Source organism: Oreochromis niloticus, linkage group LG22 (assembly GCF_001858045.2).
Source record: "Oreochromis niloticus isolate F11D_XX linkage group LG22, O_niloticus_UMD_NMBU, whole genome shotgun sequence".
Taxonomy (NCBI): domain Eukaryota; kingdom Metazoa; phylum Chordata; class Actinopteri; order Cichliformes; family Cichlidae; genus Oreochromis; species Oreochromis niloticus.
The window spans coordinates 2,327,386-2,350,060 of NC_031985.2; the positions used below are offsets into that span (position 1 = coordinate 2,327,386).

Below are 22,675 nucleotides of genomic sequence, written 5' to 3' on the forward strand. Positions count from 1 at the left end.
TTGTGTTGGAGCCACATGAGTGTTTAAAATAAGGAAACAGTGTTTATCTTCATTCGTATCAAACAGAAGTGCACGATCCTGTCAGAGGTGTGTCAGAGCATGAAGGGAAAGCTAAAACTACCGTCTCGTGAATAATCCATGTATCCTGAGATAAGAGTATCGCTGCCCAGACTTTTAAAGCTAGTTTCACCTCTGCACACCCCGACTGTTTGAGGAGGATAACAGATTATGATGATCTGATTTCTCCTTCGCCTCCTGCTGCAGGGTAAAGCCATCGGCGTGTCCATCGGCTGTATTTTGGGGATGTTCCCGCTGTTTTTCCTCAGCGACGACGACGACAAGAAGGAGGACGGCGACACGCCATCAGGCTCCTCCTAACACGCCACTACATCCTGATAACACTGCTGATGTCACAGCTCTAAGAAAAGAAAAAAAATTATTTACAGTCGGATGTTTCTCTGTCATCCTGCTCGGGCGGCGTACAGTTTGAGGGAACGTAATTGGCCGCTGACCGCGACCATCTCTGAAAGCTTCGTCTGGCAGAGTTATCTTTACACCGTCTGCTCCAGGAAAGCAGTGTCTGTTGCTGCGTGCCGGTTCAGTGGGAGGTTAAATGGAAGTTTTGAAGCTTTATGAGCTGCGACTATCATTGATTCTTCATATCAGTCCCATTCCCAGTTTTCTGGGGGCAAAAGCAGAGAGGAAACGGCTGCATATTTGTTATAATCTTTATAGCTGCAGAGTCCCTCCACCTCCCTGCACGCACATTTTGAGTGTAATTTATTTGGCAAAAAAGAGGAAAACCACACAATAAATGACAATAATGTCCACTCGTGACCCCTTGAAAGCCTGTTAGGAGTAACTAGGAGTCATAATCCAGGTGATGGGTCACAATGCCGGGGTTTGCATCAGAAGGCAGTGAGGGGGTTTCTGCCTGTGCAGCTACCCTCAGAAAAACTCAGTGTTCTAATAGTCGCTGTATTCTGACTCATCACTAAAGGAGAAAGCATTAAATATGATTTACTGAAAGTAAAATGATCCGTATTGTTAATTCAGGCTGATTTAAAATCACGATAATGTGATAAATCTGATGTTGTTGCAGTCCCAGTGTGAATGTGGCTCGCACTGTAAAAGCAGGTCTTTGTGACAGATGATCTGAAGTGAGAATCTCCTCTGCCTTTGTTGAGCAGCACAAATAGAAAACAGGCTTTAATTTAGCTGCTATTCTGCTTTAATCCCACATATCAGTTTATACATATCCAAAAGTCTCTAGCTGATGTCAGCTGTTGGTCATACCTGACCAGGTGAGCCTGTAGTTCTGAGTGTACTGCTCATAGTCAGCGTGACTTTATCAGTGTTTGCAGTAAAAATAATTTTCTTTCTCTGTTATCAGAATTGAAGCTAATCGAAAAAAAACTTGTTTAGCTAATCTAAGTGTGCAAGTGGGCAGCAGGGAGCGGATCGGTGCAGTGCATGAATTTGCACCGTTAATCAAATTTTAAACATTCAGCTTCGTGGTTTATCGGAGGTTTCTCACTTTGTGCTCCAACTGCATGTTTTCCAATTATTCCAGCACCACAAAAATCCAAAATAAGACGGGATTCACTCCTGGATTCTGTTCCCACTGTCACATCACGAGCTCAGTTCTCCGTGCAGTGTGACGCTAAAGCGCCCAAATCTGCGAGGAGACCACACGAGAAGCTGGGAAACAAGTGGAAATTCACAGAGGGATACAAAGTAAAGCTGCAGGAGCAGTTTTAATGGTTTTGCTGCACGCGCTGTTTTGACGCCACATTTCCTTTCACAGTTTCAGCTTTTAGTGTGTCAGCAGTCAGAGGTTGCTTAGCATAAAACAGGGATCCCGGAGTTTCACGCTGTGATGTATCCTAATTTTAACCTGATAAAAACGGAGATCCGGTGCTGGCAGAGACCCTGGAGAGAGAGGCCGTGTGCAAAACGAACATAAGCATAACCTTGGTGCTGATTTCGCTGCTTGGCCATTAATCCAGTAGGTTTTTTTCCCCGTATCAGTATGTTAGTCGCGTTCCCAGAAATTCACATGTTCAGCTTTCCTCTCTGCGACTCGGTCCCAGGGGCTGATGGGAAGAATCGATGCTTCTCAGATGGAACAAAACTTTGATTTCCCTCCCACAGACGGCTCGTGTAAATCCGCCCGGGCAGCTTCGAGGATGGGAAACCCTCTGCAGTCTCAGCACCGCCAGTGTGGTTTATTCTTCCCAGAAATCAGCGTTTTAGCAGCGACGAGTGTTTCCCATCCCGACAGCAGAAACACGAACAGCACACACCGACTGTTTCAGGACACTAGCTCACGTTTTGTTTTGATCTCTGATTAATTGGAGGAACAAAAAAAAGAAAAAGCACAATTTTTTTGATTTTCTCTTCAGCAGACACTTTATACATTTACAGACTTCATCTCCAAAAACACTATTTATTCATGAGTCAAAGCAACAAGTGTTTTGTCACGACTTGTTCTGGAAGCGAGCGGACTTCCTCATCAAGTCGCCGCCGTCCTCCATATCTGAAAACATGTCATCTGCTACCTCGAGGAATGATTTCTGTGTTTGCATGAAGAACTTGTGTAGCTCTGTAATCTCATCAGATGGTTTTTATTAGTGCTTAGAGTTCTCAGATGTTTTGTAGGAGCCGATTTAAAGGAGGAGGCGGCGTTCAGTGGCAGCGCACACTCTCTGGAAACTGAAGTTGCTATTTTCAGCTTTGGGCTCCGTTCTGTGCTTTCCAAGGTCGCTCTGTATCTGTGTTTGTTTTACTTTCTCCACCATCTTTTCCTTCTTTCTCTCACACAGTCGCTTCACTCGCATCCAGATTGTTGTTCTTTTTTTTAGCTTTTGTTTGATCAGACTTGAAGCTGCAGATGGTGCCTGAGAAGGTGCGATTCAAAGTCACAGTCAGAGAAGTGGCTCAGACGTTTCGGTGACTTTCTTTGTCACCATTAAACACTCCAGCTGTCATCAAACCTGTAAGGTGCTTTTTATAACGACGCTGAACCCACGTCAGCCGTTTTCTCCTCTTGATCCTCAGACTCCATCCAGCGTTCCCAGTTCACTGTCTCACACACTTTGGACTTCCACCAGTGACTCTTTTCTTATTGATCAGCATCATTTTTAGATTTAACAAACTGTCAGAAATCATTCTTATTATTCCAGGAGCCGCTGAGACTTACTTGGATAATTCAAATCTCACGTTTTAGAGGCAAAAACCAGATTTTTTTTTCTAATAGGTGAAAATGTCTTTGCCAGCTGCCTAAAACACACAGTGAAAGGTGAAAATGAGTATTTTCAGGCTGTTAGATGTTTAGAAGAAGGACTTCTCTTCCTCCTGCAGAGCCCTCTATCAGCTCATTCTACATCAGACATTTTTATAGAACAAACAATACCTGAACCCTATGAAGTGCTCGTGACCTGTGACAGCTGGGATAGGCTCCACCCCCTCTGGGACTAATTAATGCGTTCTCTGCTGGGTTTCCATGTCTGATCAGTGCAATAATGTGCAGTTTTGGTTCAATATGTTTTGTGCAATCCAAACCAAGCTGATGGATAATTAGAGAAAGTTGGCTGCGGCGTCGTTTAGCAGTTGCTTGATGAAGGTTGTTTCATCGACCCAGAAGTTGAGTATATCTGTGGATGCTGTGATTATTGGCCGGGTCGATCATCACTGCATCATTATCTTGTTTTTATCTGCCTTACATTCTTCACAGAAGTCCTCCTCTGCCATCACAACTTTCCTGATTAAAGTTGTGATGTGTGGTTTTGAGTCCTGCTGTTTTTCTAGCAGATTATGAAATGTTTGCCTTCAGAGGGACGGAGACGCTTTAAGCACAAATCCCAACACATCCTCCAAATTAAAGGAATTAAGAGCTGCGAGTTCAGACAGAAATGTTTGCACAGTGTATTAATGAGGGTTTGGACTCGACTGCAGGAGAAATTCAAGTTTGTCACTGGATTAACTGTGAAAGCCTCGAGGGAAGTGAGCTCTTTGTCTGCCCGTCTCATTAGGACAGAGTAGTTAAGTCTGAGTGAAGCGCCGGCTGTTTAACCCTGGTAAAAACTTCAGTCTGAGGATGCTTCAGAGAACTCGTTTGCTTTTGTCTCATCTCATGTTTGTGTTTGTTTTACATGAGGAAAAGATTTTAATCAAACTTTTTGTTTGTTTTGCTTTTTTAAAATGATATTTTCCTTAATTTAATTGTGTGAAGACATTCTTTGAAGCATATGAACAAGACGTTTGTCGTCCTTTAAGGCTGTCGGGTAAAGGAATGCCGTGTTGTGCTGCCATCTCGTGGACAGTCTGAACAGCCGCTGCGCACTGATACATGTACAGTATGTACCGGACACCCTGGACTGTTGAAGGATGACGTATGGATGTATTTTGCAACATTATGTGCAATTAAAACAAAAGTAAATGATTACGAGTGTTTGCTTGTGGCTCTGCAGGTGGTGCTTCACTGACCTCTCAGTCATTCAGTCATTGTGGACTCCAGGCTGAGGACGCCGCTGTGAGCAGGACTGAGCTCACATTCAGTTTAAAGGTCCTGAAAACAGCACGTTCATTTGAATCATGAGCTCAGACTGTAAAGCAAAGATGGACGTAGCCACGGTGAAGTCACTTTTAGCCCTTTTCCGCGCGTACCTGCTTACACAGCTCGGCTGTGCTTTGCTCACCATTACAATCGAGGACCACCTGATGTGCGTGGGGTCGTTACAGCATCGCTGTGGTCCAATCACGTCATTTGTATGTGACGTGAACGCAACAACGTTGGTGTTGGGCTTTTTCTCCGACCACGGCGTTGTAGCCGGGCTTAAAAAAAATGTGGGTCTTGATTTTCATGAAGTACACGCTCTCAAAACCTGCTGAGTGACATCACTGACTGGTCATGAGGTCTGCTGATGTCACATTTTCACATTGCCTGGGATCGCTTGGAAGCTCAGGCGGGTAGGTACTGAAAGTACCGGTAACAGGTACTACCACCGAACGAAAAACTAAAAACCAGGTTGAGCCGACCTGAGCAGGCACAAGTGGAAAAAGGCTGTTAGTGAAACTTCAAGATGGCCGAGGTCGAACACTCAGCTTGGTGTTTTGAAAGCAGACATGAGAATGACTGAGAAACCCAGGATCTCTGCACACTCGCTGGATAATGACTTATCACATCACTGATTGCCATCTTGGTTTATCCTTATCTGCACTCTGACTGCAGGCTTCTCATGAGCAGGTTCCTGGTTCAATCCCCACCTGGGGCCTTTCTGCTTGGTGTTTGCATGTTCACCCAGTGATAACCAGGAGAGATGTAGGTAAAGTGTACAGAGTGAAGCACTGCTTGAATCTATGGTGAAATATGTAGTGTGAAGCACTTTGAGTGTATGTTTGTTTTATTCCTTTAAAACACACATTTCAGGTTTTAAAAAGAGAAAATCTTGTAAACTCTCACCTGAACCCAAAACTCACTTCAAACATATCTTTAAATGACTACATTTTACTTGCAGTTTCTCTTTAAATATTTTCATTTAATTATGTAAATGATCAGATAATGGTGAAATGTTGTCATTGTATGTCTTTATTTATAAGAACAACAGTGTAAAACCATAAAATCACTTCCTTATGTTACAAAGATCCTGATCTAATTCTCACCAGACCAAATAAAATCTGCTGATAGACTCATAAATGGAAATCTGCACGTCTTTAATTCACGTCAGACGTTTCCCAGCACGTCATCCTGCTGCTGCCTCCTGTTTCCTCTGGTCAAATCATCTTTTAAACTTTTGTCTCGATGTTGCTCAAAATAAGAAACTTGACTTTCGTAACATTAGATGCTGACTCATCTACAAAGTAAATGGTAAATGGCCTGTATTTATATAGTGCTTTTCTAGTCCCTAAGGACCCCAAAGCGCTTTACATATCCAGTCATCCACCCATTCACACACACAGGTGATGGCAGCTACATTGTAGCCACAGCCACCCTGGGGCACACTGACAGAGGCGAGGCTGCCGGACACTGGCGCCACCGGGCCCTCTGACCACCACCAGTAGGCAACGGGTGAAGTGTCTTGCCCAAGGACACAACGACCGAGACTGTCCGAGCCGGGGCTCGAACCGGCAACCTTCCGATTACAAGGCAAACGCCCAACTCTTGAGCCACGATCGCCCCTATAGTAAACTATGAAAATTGTGATTTGGAGCATCAACAACTGCAGTCAAATGAATAAACAGACTCAGAATAATTTGTCAGTATTCGATAAGTTTATTAAGGGACAATCAAAACGTCTTGCATGAAAAAGTAGGACCAAAGATAACCAATCGTTTATCTTCTCAAGCCCAAGCTCACAGTCAAACTAAAGGTTTCCTACTTCAGCCTCATGAAGTTAAATAGAAACAAAGTCTTAAATGCAAAAACGATAAAAGCAAAGCGCAGGTTTCCCTCGTCATCAGGTGCACATCAAACATACGGTTTTATTTTACAGCCAAGATCCAACAAAAAACCGGTTTACATAGAAAAAGATGATTAATATTCAGGAACATGAAGCAGAATTTACAGAATTACAAAAGTAGTAAAAAAAAATTAAATAAAAAAGGTTTTTTACTTCTAGCACCACAGGCAGGAGTGAGTTCGTCACAGCGCTAGAAAGGTCTGTACCTGCTGGAGATTTATGATTTTAATAAAACCTGTTAGATGTTTGCTCACGTTTTTAAAAAACGGCTGAAATTAGATGGAAAAAAAAACCTTGCTGTTTTTACAGGAGCTATGCTGAGTTCAAGGCCAGTGGGAAATGTGTCAGTAAGAAGTTACATTCATGTGCCATTACTTTTATTAAAATCAATAAAAATTCAACCTCACTTGTATATCAGCTTAAAAAAAAAGTGATTATTGTAGTGAGTGATGTTAGTAAAACTGTTAATCTGAACCTCATTCCTGAATTTTTAACAGATTTCGTTTTTGACATTTCACTATAAAGACGCCCGTCCCATTAGCAGATAAATTTATAACTTGTATGAGTATAAATCAAACCTGGAGCAGACTTTTTAACTGACACACTGTACGCTGTTGTTTTTGTAAATCTAATTTAAAGGTTTTTAATAAGAGCTGCTGTTTGCCTTAAAGTCCACCTTTTATTTACCATCGTAAGAGCAAACTGGGGAAGTAAGGGACTGCTGTCCCAAAGTTTAGGCCTCAATCAATCTGTGATTTATCAAATGTATTTTTCATTCTGGCTCCTCCCTCTTTAAGATCCCTTTAAGCCAGCTTTCTGCTGATTGGATGGCTCTGGCAAACAGAAGGCTCAACGGCAGGTGGGTGGGGCTTAAACGTGGCGATGGATCTCTCTCTGTGTGACTGACAAATCTGAGAGCATAAGAAACAAACTTGAACAAACACTGACTTCATATCTGAATCTGTGGCCACGTTTAAAATGAGAATCCACCACAGTACGTGTATATATGACCGAGAATAAGGGAAATTATAGTACTTCAAATTTACAAGAAAGACATTTGAAATATTTTTAATAGGTTTTTTTTGTTATTGTTATGATAACTGACTAAAAATGCAGTTTTTGTAAAACGAGCACCCGAGACTATGATGATAATTAATCTAAGAGCCAAAATAAGAATTCTGATACTTTCCATAAAATAAAGTGGCTGCATCAATATCTGTTGAGGAAATGCACGAGGGAAACCTCATAATTATACGAGAGCACCTGAAGTAGGAGTATTATACATTAAATCAAACCCAGAGCTTCTTTAAGCGTATAAGACATTTGGCAACTCGTCTGAAAATGAAAGGCTAAAGTTTAAAGGGTTAAACGGACACACTGACAGCTGCTGTGTTTACAGCTCGGGGACAAGAGTGGCGTCTAAACACACTGAGGACCGGATCGCTGGCTTTTCAACTAACTTGGTTTTTCTAACCCGGTGTGCTCTGAATTTTTGAGACATTTAAATGAATCATTTTCCAGCATTGACAGACGGGAATTCTAACGCTGCTCTGATCCTCAGTGTGTGTCGGCCTCACTCGGATCATTGATGACAAACACATTTACAGAGTCTTCACAGCTCAAACACTCAGCTTCATACGCTTGTTATCGCGTCAGCCACACACGACTGGATTTGTAAACCTGCACAGGAGAATGAGCGTGGATTTAAAAAAACGAAGCCGGCTTCGGTCATCGTACGGGGCGTCAAACAACCGTCACATACAGCATGAAACGTTTCTGCGTCCTGCAGGAATCTAAAATGCATTCTGGTCCAGAAGAGTTGGATCAACAGAGGAGAGAAGCAGACTAATAGATCATTATGCTCAGCTAAACAAAGCAAAAGAAAGACGACATGCATATTAAATATAGTCTCGTTAATAGGTTTTATATGCTCAACAGGTCAAATGAAAAAGATGGGAATATTTAAATTAATAAATACTTAATGCACGTAATAATTGTGTGGTGACTACATAATAGCAGTACTGTTTGGTAGAAATGGGAGTTTTAATGTATTTCAGCTTGCTGACAGCTAAAATCTGACATGTATTAACAAGCTAGTACAGTTAAAGTATACATAATTCCTGGACTTATATTAATATTAGTATGCAGCAGGGTCTGATTGTGTGCAGCTAAGAGGATCTCCTGGTGGGTCACATCGGCCTCATGTGGTACCACCGTGGAGGTCCACAGGCAGCTGAGGGTCACAGTGCTGTTTTTACAAAGCTGTTGGTATTTTTTTTTTATGTCATCTTTAAAGTTTGGCCTTCGTTCACGGCATTTCTACAGAGCGAGTCCACTTCTAGTTTCATGGGGGGAACTCGCAGGATAGAGTTCACGAGGATGAACTGAGACGGTCGTGCAGTAACGTCAGGTTTGAATTTTTGTAAAATACCCTCCTGTAAGTATGAGTTACTACAGAACTACCAGCAGAATCACTTTTCTAAGTGATAATATATCAAAGCTCAAATAGAAGTGGGTGTTAATAATAATTTGACTTTACTTTTGTTCATTTTTTCTGAGCAGTCTCTGAACTGGAGACAATTTCAGGACAAAGATGAATAAGACGTTAGCGGCACTCTGTAGATCAGCTTTGGTTGTTTACATCTATGATTCGACTTCATAGCTGTATAAAGTATAGGACCTCCAACATGGTTACCACAGCGTGTCCCGCACCACCTGAAAGACCTCCACACACTGAACAGTTGGTGTTTTTAGGCTAGTAAGAAACGGTTTAGGACTAAAAACAAGCTAAACTCCAAACCAGCATGTTGTGCATCTCCTCTCTTTAGATGGAACATCTGTAGAGGAGATTTTTATACATGACACCATTTATACTTGTAGGCAGAATACTGGGGAGGTCAACCAACCACTTTCAGCCTTCCAAAGTGTGACTGTGTTCAACCGTCTTGCTCTTTCAGGGCAGTCATTTGGCATTTTTGGGAAGTCGGCTATCCTTAGACTTGTACACGTTTCCGGCTTACACACAATTTAATATGTGCACACTGCACATTTCATTATTTAGTAAAAAGTGCTAACTACGACCGAGTTATACAACATAGACCAGATTTTCTGCATTTTAGATATTAAGCATTAAACATCAGGTTACTGCAGGTCACAGGCCCATAATTTAAGCGCTGACCGAGTAGTAACTTCACTAAAATAACGTCCACAACTGTTTAAATCTGTGCCACCTAAATCAGCACACTTCTATTACACCAGACCAATACACAAATCCACATGATTTTATTTACTACAGATGCGTAGTAGCACAGGAGGAAACTGTGGTAGCAGCCTCTGTTACTGCACTGCTATGGACTTGGAGTGTTGGCTGACGCACGCTGTGCACATGCTGCGTTGCCAATGGTGTTTCTGTATTTCTGTGCATTTTTGAAATTGTTCAAATTTCACAAAGTGCTTTTCACAAAAACAGAATTGCAGTGAGAGGAAATAAACCTCAAACGGCACCTTGCAGTGTTGTTTTCAGTTTCTAAATTCAGAGACGGGACGTTGTTTGGACAGCAGCCTTAACCTCGAGTTGTTCCATCCAGAGTTCCTGAACCTCTCCTGCTGCCGGGGTTTTATTATTCAATTTAAGAGGCAAAAGGATCATTTATACTGAGGCGAAGTGTAAATACATGCAGGTCAGTCTACTGTAACAACATAAAATCCTTAGTTGCGAATGATACTCTTCAATACGCAATGCCCTACATATACAAATTCTCTTCCAGTTGGTGTCCAAGTATAATTCTCTATCAAACACCCTATCCATGTTTGTACATAAAGAAAATCCAGCATTAAATATGTAAGTCATATTCAGCACACAGGCTTTTGGCACCTTTAGTGGAAATGGGAGACTACGAGGGTGTAAAACATACAAACACATCAAAATAGAAATATGTACATACAAATAATGATTTGATCTCTCGAAAATATCCCATCACTCCTTCCAGCTCAGTGTCGTCTGTCTGAGAAGTGTTCTGTTCTTCGTCTACCTTCACTTCTCCCCAACATTAGGATTTCATTTCATTTAAGCCTTTTTTTTTCCTGCTACAAGGTCGACCTTGTCCAGGCGTCTCTCAGTCGACAGGATTATCCCTTCACCCTCGCTCTGTTATCGAAGTTGCCCCGAGGAAACGATCTCGGATCAGAGTTCCTGGCACGGCCTCGGGCAGGAACTAGAACTGATTTTTAAAGGGAGATGTGCTTGTGTTTTTCTTGGCCTGAACAAGTCCAGTCAACACTTTGTGGAAAGCTTACGTTCTCATTAGATAATTCTGTCGTGGAAAATAACAGTTCAACTTAAAAATTCTTTAACTCCTTATGCACCTGTGGTTGCAGGTGAGGCTGGAGGCTGTCCCAGCTGACGATGGATCTTTGCCATGATTGATTTGATTTAAATGGAAATACGATTACTCTTTGGCCAAACTGTGAAGATGCACATTTTTTTGTAATCACTGCTAAAAGAAAAGATTTCTAAACTGATCCTCAATCAGAGTCTCTGGGCAACTTCCTCCTGTTACTGGCATCCATTTGATGTCATAGCTATTTGCTTTTAGCAGTAACCATTTTGTGTCCCTTCCAACAGTATTTTCAGCCGGGACGCAAAATGGCTCATGTCAAACCAACCTTCATAGTCTCAGTGAATCATTGGTGCTGATCGGTCGTTGGTTGTCGTCTTCTTGAGCTTGACGCCTCGTCGGATGGCCACCAGAAAGTCCTCCACCTCAGCGTATTCTGTCTCCTCCAAGAGCTCTGGGAGGGGTCGACGCTCCCACTCTGATGACCGACCGCTGGGCTGTGGAGGTGGGGTTGGAGGATCCGATCCCTTGCCCAAGTGCTGGGTCTCCCAAGGGACAGACTTTGGTGACAATGACCCGTTGCTGCCTGGTGACAGAGGGGTGGTGGCTGGGCTTAGTGGGGTCCGCGGTGTGTTGCCGTCTTCTGACGCTGCTTTACTGGGGAATCCAGGGTGTTCAGGCACAGTGGGAGTCTTAACTGGGATCATGGGGGGCTTGATGGGGATGGGGCCCAGGTTGAGGCCCCCGGATGGTCGTCGCAAGTTGGGTTTGGAGGACGGTGTCCGTCTGATAGTAGCAACCCCCGGGGTGATTACAGCAGAGGGGTTGGAAGGCAGGCCAGCAGTGGAAGCAGGGCGTTTGGACTGAAACATGCGGCGGTAAGACTGGCTGATGTCGCTGTTCCTCGGGATGGTGGAGGATTTGTCAAAGTCTGAGGACTGCTGCTCCACTTCCTGATCTGCTCCCACAGTGTAGTAGTCACAGTCCGATACTACAGAGACCAGGAGGGGGGAGAATTTAGCACGATAATTTAATTTGTTTGAATAGAGCTGTCTGCAGAGTCAGTGTAACTGCTGATGATCTCAAGCATTTCTCTGATATTATATAATTAAAGTCTTCTTAATTCAAGTTAACTTTAATTAGATTTTTTCTGTTTTATATCTATGAGTATAGCTCAGAGCGAGATTTGACAAGTTTAGAAGAGACACAATGAAAGTTTGTTTTTCAGCAATATACAATTCAGGTTTGTTTCTGGGTCCATATTTAGGTAAAAGAACATTTGTTATTCACAGCTGTCTTTCTGATTTCCCGAATATTGTTGGTGCTGATAATGGTAGGTAATATTGGAGCTGCCTCTTAGCAGCAAGGCATCCTTTGCTGGAGATAAACTGTGAAATAGTTTGTACTTAATTAATCTGGTGGGAGTAAGTTAAGTAAGTTTACCCTGTGAGGGGATGGTGTCCTCTGAGCAGCAGGGTGTGTTGGTCTGGCTGCTGTAGCCGCTGGAGCCCTGCAGGGAATCTCTGCTGGAGCCGTGGATGTCCAGCTGGAGGCCACGGGCCAGAGCTCTGGCCAGCTCCTCATGGGTCTCCCTGTCCACCTGTCAGACACACACACACACACACACACACGGGAATATGTGGATTATTGGGATTTGTCTGTCCAATCAGAATGCTCCCAGTAAGTCGTGTGACTTTCTATTCAAGGACTTGTTTGGCCTTTTGTTGGTCATTGTGTCCGACCTTGGGGGATGTTGAAGTGTTGTTTCCTTTGCCCCTGTTTGGCTCCTCTCCTGGTGTGGTGACATCAGCACCCTGGTGGCTGCTGGGATCTGTAGTCTCTCTCCTGTCCTTGCTCCTCTTCAGGGTATTAACTATGGGCTGATCGTACGGGCCTGGTTTGGCCCAGTCCTACACAGGAAGATATCATCAATAACAGTAAAACAATTTTTAATATTTTAATTGATGATAATTGTTGTCAACTTTGTCCATTAGTCAAAAGTCCAAATAGAATAGAAACATAATTTCTCCTAGAGATCAATAAAGTATTCTGATTCTGATAAAAGCAGGAACAGAGGGACATTTAGTTTATAGAAACGACAGATATATTCACTTGTTTGCATTTTGGAGCTGCTGTGAGCAAATATCTTAAACTGTTGCAAGAACACTAGAGGTCCATGCAAGCAAATCAAACCATTTTATAGACCGCACCTCAAAACATGCCTTTAAAAGTAGAAGCTATTATCTGAAGTACTGTAAAAACTGAAATCAAAGCCTTGCAGTTGAATGCCTCCACCACCGAGTGAAGTTGGAGTTTACAACTCAGCCACAACATTAAAACCACACACAGGTGAAATGAATCGACACTGATCGTTTACTTGCGTCCTGGTATCCATAAGGATTGAACTTTATCGCATACCGCCCACCTAAACAAACAACTCCAATGACACTCCCCAACGGCAACTGCCTCTCCCATCAGGAGAGGATTCGCCACAAGAACAAGTTATTGAGGAAAAGTCCTTATATCCCAAATCCCAATCCAATCAGAACACCAGAGCAGACACCCTGTCCTACAGCCCAGAGGACCCAAAGGACCAGACTGTCACCATCCTAGAGCCAGTCACCCCACAGAACACCCGCTGTAGGTAAAAAGTGCTAACTACGACCGAGTTATACAACTGTGGGGTCAGAGTTGTTTTGGGAGCATAACAGGGACCTACACAAAATGAGGCAGATAGTTTTAATGTTGTGGTTGATTCGTACATATGGACAGAAGACTTTAAATGCATTTAGCATGTGGGCAGAAGCCTCAACAATTCAATCTGACATTAATGAAACTCGTCGACAGAATGTGAAGAAACAACAGCTATGACATCATGTTCAAGGCGTCTCTGTATGGTGGGTGTTGCAGGGCCGGGCTGCATTCTCAGGTTTATGAATGAAGAATCCAATCTGCCCCAAATCCAACATGAGCTGGTGTTATCACAACATTTGTACACAATTCACACAATTTCCATACTTAGAAGACTTATTTTGGTAGCTTAAAGGCTACAGGCTATGAAACATTGGATTAGAAGTTATGTAGGTTTGAAAGTAGAAGAAGTTGTAGTTCTCGGCTGAACAGCTAGGCTAATGCTTTATGGTAAAATGCTGCCACCTGGTGGTGAGAGGAGTTTTACAAAAAGTACCTGAGAAATGAGATTCATGAAAATGGGACAGAGGGGTGGACAACCTGAAAACACACACCTGTCACCAGCACAGGTAAGCAAGGCTCTCTGTATAGTGTTAAGCAATGTTGTTTTAAAGTTTACGTTTCAATTTTGAATCTTAAAGAAATATGTAGGAATAAAATTAACAACAATATCAGGTGAAATTTATCCTGAATTGAATTGACTGAAAAATGAGAAACTTTTGAGAGAATGAACTGACATCAAATCAAAAAAGGGGGGAAAATAACACACAGATCAACTCAAAGAAAAGAGGAGGACATCGGGGAGAATGAGGATCAAACCTTCCAGGATGGGACTCTGGATGATGGGATCACTCCAAGCCCCGAGGGGCTGAGAGGCGGGAACTCTCCTGATTGGCCGCAGCCTGAGCGAGACCACGGCCACGTGGGTGAAACGGACGAACAGGAGGGCGAGGAGATGGGAGAGGTGGTGGTAGTGGTGGTGGGAGAGGAGTAGGAGAAGTATGAAGGGTGGAGGTGGGTGTCCTGGGCTCCGTGATGGTCAAAACCATTTGTCAACTGAATGTGAATGAATGAAGAAGCAGAAACAATTCAAAAAATTAAAGATGACGCTCACGACCGAGGAGTGAAAACATGAGACATGGGCGCGAAAAAGGTGCTTCATGCAGCAGAAAAAGCAAATGTTTGGGCGGTCAAAGTCGCCCGGCAGTGAGGTGCCAGCATTCATACACATCCAAATACCAAAGATCCTCATTTATAGCACTGACAATTTAATCTGGGTTTTCTTTGAAGCAGATCATTTTTTTCCCTTTTTAATCAGTAGTTTATTTCACTGGCCTTTCCAATTTTCTGAGATTTTGCAAAACAATTATGAAAATTATGAAAAGGACTTGCAGTCTTACAAAAATTCGCTTCAACTAATGCCACCTGAAATGCTCCCTACACATTTGTATTTCACATTTATGCATTTGTATTTAATTGCAACAGAGTAATTTTATTCTATGCTAAAAATACCTTTACTTAACCCAATAACATCTAAGCAAATGTAATGAAAGTAGATCTTTGTTGTGTGTTTTGTTATGTTTTTTTTTTTTTTTTAAAGATCCGGCAATTTATCCGTGTGCCACAGAGCCACACCGGAGGAGGCTGAGAGCCCCGCATGAGTTCTGATAACCAACTACATTATGAACCATAACCATGGTGATGTTTATTAGGTTTAACTGCATGATGTTTCCTGTTTCAGTAACGTAGCTGAGATGTGCATCAAAGTCGCTCAATCCCAACTGTGCGTTCACGAGTAAATCAAACATGTTGACTCAATATTAATTTTAAAAAGTTCAGAATAACTGTTTGCCTGACAGCCTCATCATACATAAATATATATCTTATATTCTGAACAGTTACCTGGTAAAATGACCAGGTAACCTGTCACCTGCTCTTCACCCTGACACACGCTCTGACCTCATCCCAGACCAGAGTGGGATTTCTTTGGCTTTTGTAAATGTTTCTGTTTTGACAAACATGAAGGGAAATCAGTTTGGTTTGTGTCCCTTTGTTGCTCACAGAGCTGGGTTCACTTTACATGGGTTAATTATACTGAGTGAGTAATTTTTTAATCCATTTCATGGTCGAGTGAACATCGTGTGCTCTTCATAGTTTTCAGGATGTTGATGATTATTAGGCTGCCAATCAAACCTGGAATATTTCTTCCTCCTCAGCCAACACTAGATTATATTTTAATTGTTCATTTATTCACTTGCCAATGTTGAGCACTGAATGTAATTGGATTTGTTAAGCAGCTGGAAACGTTTCTGTGCAGTCTGCTTTTTGTGCTTCATGAAGGCTCCGATTCACATCACTCAAAAATAAAAGCTTCATGCTGCAGACACACGACTGTGGCTCGACTCACCTGGAAAAACAAGAACAACAAAACACTAACACGGGTGTGTGTCTGCGTGTTCACCTGCTGCTGCCCGGAGCGTGGCTCGGGGTGTGAGGGTGAGGAAGAAGAGGAGTAAGAAGGCCCCACAGTGACAGACTGAGAGGGTGAAGCAGAGAGACACGACTGCAGCAGCGCCATGCAGAGCGCACACAGAGACAGAGCCAGCAGTTTGCAGGAAGCACAGAGGGAAGCCAAGAAAACAGATCAAAACACAGACACGAGAGAAAAGCAGAGGAAGCAGCAACAAACAGGTTAGCAAGAACAGCAGTCCAGCCCAGCGAGCACCAGTAACAGCAGGAATTAACCAGTGCTGGGGAGTATTAATACATATTCTGCAGTTTTCAGATTTCTGCACATCTCTAAAATTATTAAGACGGGTTTAAGTGCAGTGAAATTGGGTTAGGATGTGTTAGAAGGAGCGAGTCTATGAAACATTTAATGAGTAAGCTGTAATCTCCCAAAGACTGATCCCAGGTCAGAGGTCAAACAGAACAAAGCAGGAGTGTGTTAGATGAAGCAGAAGCTGGTTCAGCAGGTGGAAAGAGAAACTATCATCATTATGAAATATGAATTTTTTAAAAAAGCACTACTGCTAGCATTTTTCTCATTATATTTAATAGTGAGTCGTGTTGGAGTGAAAATCAGAAACAAAGCTAACGCAGGCTGAAGCTCTCAGATCTGTGTGTTCTTCTATTATGTGATTGATGCTAAAGTTTTATAATAGCAGTGTTAATGCATGACTCATATCACAGTGTCACAGAGCGCTGGGGTACAACCCTGAAAGTAAAGCACAAATTCCCTCGCGGCTGTTTTTTGGACTGAAGTAAAGCACATGGCAGGCTGTCACACTCTGAATGTCTCCTTCCTCACACATCACAAACATCCTGTCATTTTGTTTATGTGCGAAATTATCAGCACAAACAAACTGACTATATGTAATCTTACACAGTACAGGGGAACTACTGCAGGCACATCTTTACTTCCTAATTATCTTTGCTATAAAAACATCAGCACCAACAGACAGTGGACACCTTCACGCTCCATTTTTGGATATTTTATTTATGTAATTTATCTTGGAATAGCACTAAAACCAAAATGATCTTATTTAAAATAGAGTGTCTGAACTCTAGTAGTACCTATTATGTATTTATATATATATTTATATACATGTACGTATATGCAGCTGGATAGCGTAGTGGTAAGACTACTCGCCTTTGGTGCAGGGATTGCAGTTTCTGCAGAAGAAGGGATTGCTCTCATGGCTTGATTTCTCATGGTATGATGAGGTACAGCACACCTGCTACGGCAAGGGGGAGCCAGGACAACAGGTTAGGGGGGAGATATCATCACCCCCACCTGATTGGGTACCAGGATCGTTGAGTGTGAGAGGAACTGATCTTTAAATTAGGTAAAGACTGATCAATACATAGAGTCGCCTGGCTAGGCTCGACAACTTAGACACTGACCAGCGTCTGCACCCTGAACCCCCTCAGCTCGACTGGATACAGATGCTGACTGATGAGGTCTGAATGAATGTCGTGCTGTATATCCTGGTCTTGTTCAGTATTTTGTAGTTTCTCCAACATGACAATGAGACTGACTGGTTGTTGTTTTGTTTTGTTTTTTTGGTTTTTAAACAAACAAGTAACAACAAAAGATGATGACGTTGTTATGGGTGTTAAACGTGGCTCTAAATTTGACGATATCTCATTTTGTGTTGTTTGTTGTTTCATCTGTCTGTATGAGGTTACTGAGACACGCACACGTGACATGTGGCTTCCAGCTAACAAACACACAGTATCGTAGGAACCGGGAAACATCCGCAGACATCATAAACAGAACTCGCTGGTTTATTTTTGGCGTCTGTTCTCAGTGAGCCGATGACTAAAAGCACTGAGCCGCGACTTTTGTTACCTGCAGGGTCTCTGGGGGCATCGGTGAAGGGGATTTGGACTGGTAGGCATCCTGAGAGATGAAGCCAGAGTCGTGTGAGGAGATTGAAGAGAGGCGGGCAGGTGTCTGCTGGGGCAGCACCGAGGAGGAGGAGGAGGAGGAGGCGCGATAACGGAAGTGGGAGGTCGGGGAGTGACAGTGTGAGCCGCTGGAGCGCGAGTCGCTGCTGTTCACGCTGTTCAGGCTGCTGTGGGGCGGACGGGAGGAGACAAATAAATGTCAGAAAGAAGGAAACCTGAGAAGGTCTGAAGTCATTCACTGGTTTTCTGTTTTAAAATCTCAGCTCATCACATGAAAGAATGAACAGTCAACCCTAAAAATGAGTCAGACAGATGAAATATTCTGTGAAATAAGACATGGTGGTAAAATAACATTTACTGGAGTTTTTTCTCTTTGATAAATCAAAACTTTCAAAAATCAATGATTTTCAAAAAGCTGCAGTTCTACTATTAACCACAGGGAGGCAGCAGAGGACAGGCTCTCAGCAGACCACCTTACCTCACTCTATTGTTGAGGTAATGAGGAGCTGGCAGCAGCCACATAACTAACCTGCACATGCTGGACTTCCTGGATACGGTGGTGCTTGGTGACGAGGGAGGAGTTTGGTAGGACCAGGTGCACTCGGAGCCCTTCAGGTCTACGATTACCTGGAGAGAAAAAAATGCAGTGACTCGTCTCTGATGTTTCTGTGAAGGTGTCTGTGTGCAGTCAGGTCAAAGGAAGGAGTGTTTACTCCGTGTCGAGGTTACCACTGACTGTAAGATCGGCAGGTAGAGTGAGTGAAGGTGTACTGAACTGCTGTGGAAGAAGGAGCAGCTGAGTGTGCAGGTGATTAGTCTGTATTGTGGAGTAATTATGGACCGGGTCATTAGTTTAGCGGCAGATATTTGATCAGGGAGCATCCTGGAGGCCTTCCAGGGGGAAGCGTCTAAAATGTCAGAGGTTCTTTTCATCAGGCTCAACTCAGGCTCAATACCTGATTTTCTGTGCTTAAATCAAAAACCCTTCTGAAATATTTTAATCGGAACAGAAAATAGCTGAAACTGAGACATTTATAACAAAGGACAAGTTGTTTGATCGTGTGGTCACACGACCCCTAACAGCACGAGTACCTGCTCGCTGGAGGCGGGCAGCTTGTGTGGGTCCATGGTTAGCATCTTCAGGTCATCTGTCAGCGTCTGGAGGTGTGTAATCTCCCCCAGCATGGACATCTCCTCCTCCTGAGACACACAAACATTCATCAGCTGCAAATTCTACACAAAAACAGCTTTGAGACTGACGTCATCACAGCAGCTGCTCCACAGGAGGTTTGAAGAGCGAGCTGCAGCACAGAAGGTGTAGGAGTTGATGTTCGTCAGAGATTTACATTTGGATTGCAGCTGCTGACGTCCAGGAAAGCATAAACATACAAATCTAAAGGGGCCAGGTGTTTCTTCAAAGGCTTGCAAAGCTCTGCGTAACTCTGGTAAGGACTCCAAACATCTTTCTGTCTTGTGCATAAACAGTTTGAATGCATCACTGACCACGACAGGCCGCAGCATGGACACGAAGCAGCAAAAGCGACTCCTCTCCTCCACCAGCGCCCTCCTCACTGCCTGCTTCTCCGTCTCCTCCAGCAGCAGGTACTTATCGCTGACGTCCTGCATGGCGCTGTCCAGCTGGGGCTGCAGGTCTCCACGGCCTGAACACAAACACGAGCACATACCTCGTTCCATCCAATTTCAACCAGAAACACCAAGCAGACCCTCACAGCCACTTGCCAACCAGTTGGAGAATAGTCATTTTTCCCTAGTGACCAGTTGCCACCTGGTTTCTAGGCCTGTGAATGGGCCCTAAAGCTACAGAACAAAAAGTCTTTGTTTTGTTTGAATTGGGCCTGTTTTGTACCAAAGTTTGCGCCCGTCAGTAAAACACATTCTCATTTACAGTGGGGGTGGGCAGAAGGTAAAACCTCTTGTTGAAATCAAGCAATGCCTCCAAAGAAATGGCAAACTGGTAAAATGCTCCCCTCTGCTGATGAAATTTTAGGTCACAAAAAGTATCTTTAAGGCATAAAATAGCATAAAAAGAAAGAAAATGGGGACTATTTGCAATAAAAAGTAGCTAAAAATCAAAATGATACACAAAAAAAGAAAAATTTCTCTTTCAAAATGCTGATTTAAATTTTTAAACTTAAGCAGCCACCCAAAGGTAATACCAGAGTTTTCTAAATCTCTCTCTCTTGCTGACCTACACACGAGCAGAGGAACCGTTTCTGCGGCATTAACGAAATGCAATCACTTCAGTCCATCTGGGCTCAGATCAACAAACTCCACACAGAACTAAAGAGGAGGCAGCCTCACAGCTGCAGCCAGATTATCAGCCATCTGTGAAATCCAATTCTCACTGAACAGAACTTTAGCTACAAAGAGCAGAGCCTGCTCTGAAACTACAATCACTCAGTGGCTTCAAAAACAACAGTCAGAGCCTCCCACAAACCATTAACCACATTAAAGTTTTAAACAAGTCTTTTCTCTCTGGCGATCAGTCAGCCCATCCCGCCGAAACAACCAACCACTGGAATCCCACTGAAAACACACCACACATTAATAATGTTTGCCATTTTGAAATTACATTGTTGCTTTTATGAAATGTTTCGTAACAGGCTTCTGGTTTATTTTTAACTCTGTCCAAATGTCTCAACTCTCCCTCACTCCAAGTCTTTACTAAAGTGGTTTCATACTTGACACAGAAGATTAAACTGATTTCACGTGTCGACACGGCCGTTGCGACATGAGGCGGATGAACTGGAGTCTGTATCATGCTTTAATATCATCTCCCACAGCGACTGTAATTAGATTAGTTAATTTACTTTGTGACACGAAGCAACACCGAACTATTTTTACATTGTTTCATTGACTGGGTTTCCCCGAGCGCTGAAGGGGACCAAACATGTTGAGGGTTTGGGGATCTTAGCATGCTACACGTTAATTCTGGTGAATTCATATGTTCCAGTTGGAAATGTGGAAATGCTGAACACGAGTATAAGGCAACTTAGATCATCCCTGGTGAGTCATTACTACATCCAGGCGTGTTTGACTCTTTTCTTCCATTTGCCCGCGTACTACGAAACAGGATTTAGGGCTTAGCGAAGGAACTTCAGGTTTAACCCTGTGATTTCCATCTTATGAAGAAGGTTCACACCTTATGCTGCAGACCTGACCACCTCCAGTTCTACTGACCAAATGATTCTCTGAAAAATAGCATCAGGGTTTTACTTTCACTGATAGGAATAATATATAAAAGAAATCCAGAATCTTAAACGCAGCTTTATTCCTTCTTTATTTGGCTGTTGGCTGAAATCAAGTTTAGAACCATTTTTAACACTGAGTATGTGGCACGGACCTAAAACAGGCCACCTGGGTCTTCCATGGCTGTTAAGTCAGCGACGATCAAAAGGACAGAAGAGTTGAAACTGCATGGAAACTCTCCCTGGGTATCTTTCTGCACTGCTGTATTATAACATGTCATGAATGCATTATGCAATGCTGAATTCTTTCCTCGTTGGTTTCATCAGCCCACAGCTACACTTTATTGGATGTTAGCTTGTCAACAGCTGCTTTGGTGTGTTGTGTTAGTGATGGATCTGAAATGTACGCTGACCAATTAACCATCATTATCTTCTTGCTGAAATATGCAAGAAGTTCCCCAAGCACACTGCTTTCAGACAACTTCCTGTCGTGTCCGGAGAACAGTTTTTAAACCGTTATGTGGCATGACATGAATCATTACCATGGATGCAAGTTTATTTTGATTCATCAGACTGTCCTGCTTCCCTAAACACTCACTGGAGAACAAAATCTGAGTTAATCCATCAACAACGAGCCCCCTCCAAAATGCACCCTCTTTTATTTGACTAGAATTTGTTAAAACCACGGACAGTGCCATGAACTGCTTGCAGCCGAGGCCCACAGCGGCAGAGAGCAGGCAGACTAACACGTGATTACTCCGTCTTTTCATGACTTTGCTGTCATGACAATACGACATGACAGAGCAGACTGAAAAATGCCTGCAGCAATTTTCTAAACCTCAAAGCGACATTTACTTTTGTGTGACAAGATCACATTTAATCAGCTAATTTCACTCCTAACAACTGCTGTCTTTCCCCCTTCACATGGTGCTTTGGGGTTCAGTTTCTCCTCTTTAAAGCGATTGTTTGGTAATCTCATCTTCTGGATTTGAGGACAGACATAAACATGCAATTAAAGTTCCTCATTCCTCCAGCGAGATCCGAGGCCGGCTTCTGTGGTCGGGCTGATAGACGGGAGAACGCGCGCCGTCTCTCTTTAAGAATTTTCCAAGCACAGGCTTCAGTGATAAAGAGGAAAGAAATGGTGAGGACTTGCTTCCAGAAATGTGAACGTAATTCCAGGTTTCCCACAGAATTCAAACAAACAGGATGTCTCGGGCAGAACATCGCTCTTATGTTCTTGTTTATCTCACGATCTCCTCCTTTTTTGTCTAAATCGAGACATTTCTGAATGCTTTCTTTTCTCCTCATCCTCGTGTCCTCTGCTGGCCCTTGTGTAGCCTTTTCGATATAGCACGAGGTTAAACTGAGAAGACCCACAATCCCAAAAACAACAGATTTTTTTGCAAGCTTGTGCACTATTTACTCATTCCAAAGGATTGGACTATCAACATGGAGTTCCACTGTAATGCAATCAGGGGTCTGAGTGAGAACGTTGTATTTACCAAACCCAATAACCTAACCGGTTCATGGTCTTTCTCTCTCCCCTCGTCCCCTAGTCGGT

At 43.0% G+C, this 22,675-nt stretch overlaps 2 protein-coding genes across 4 annotated transcripts in view; one reads left to right on the plus strand and one right to left on the minus strand.

Moving 5' to 3' along the window:
- tmem65 (transmembrane protein 65) overlaps positions 1–4,984 on the plus strand; it is a 37,237-nt gene extending 32,253 nt beyond the window's left edge. Inside the window, exon 7 of the mRNA XM_003458592.5 lies at positions 265–4,984. Coding sequence (XP_003458640.1) covers positions 265–378 — 114 coding nt within the window. The 3' untranslated portion in view covers positions 379–4,984. The remainder of the gene's footprint in view (positions 1–264) is intronic.
- Positions 4,985–6,251: 1,267 nt separating this feature from the next.
- The window catches only part of LOC100710714 (MTSS I-BAR domain containing 1), a 78,369-nt gene continuing 61,945 nt past the window's right edge, over positions 6,252–22,675 (minus strand). The window contains exons 8-15 of one of the 3 annotated variants that reach the window (XM_005463689.4): positions 19,406–19,563; positions 18,995–19,102; positions 18,432–18,529; positions 17,844–18,069; positions 14,309–14,545; positions 12,541–12,708; positions 12,242–12,398; positions 6,252–11,789 (exon numbers count right to left, since the gene is read on the minus strand). In XM_005463689.4, coding sequence (XP_005463746.1) covers positions 11,137–11,789; positions 12,242–12,398; positions 12,541–12,708; positions 14,309–14,545; positions 17,844–18,069; positions 18,432–18,529; positions 18,995–19,102; positions 19,406–19,563 — 1,805 coding nt within the window. In that variant the 3' untranslated portion in view covers positions 6,252–11,136. Of the gene's footprint in view, positions 11,790–12,241; positions 12,399–12,540; positions 12,709–14,308; positions 14,546–15,950; positions 16,053–17,843; positions 18,070–18,431; positions 18,530–18,994; positions 19,103–19,405; positions 19,564–22,675 lie in introns of all 3 variants that reach the window. The other 2 variants (XM_025902268.1, XM_005463690.4) reach the window with 2 other exon arrangements.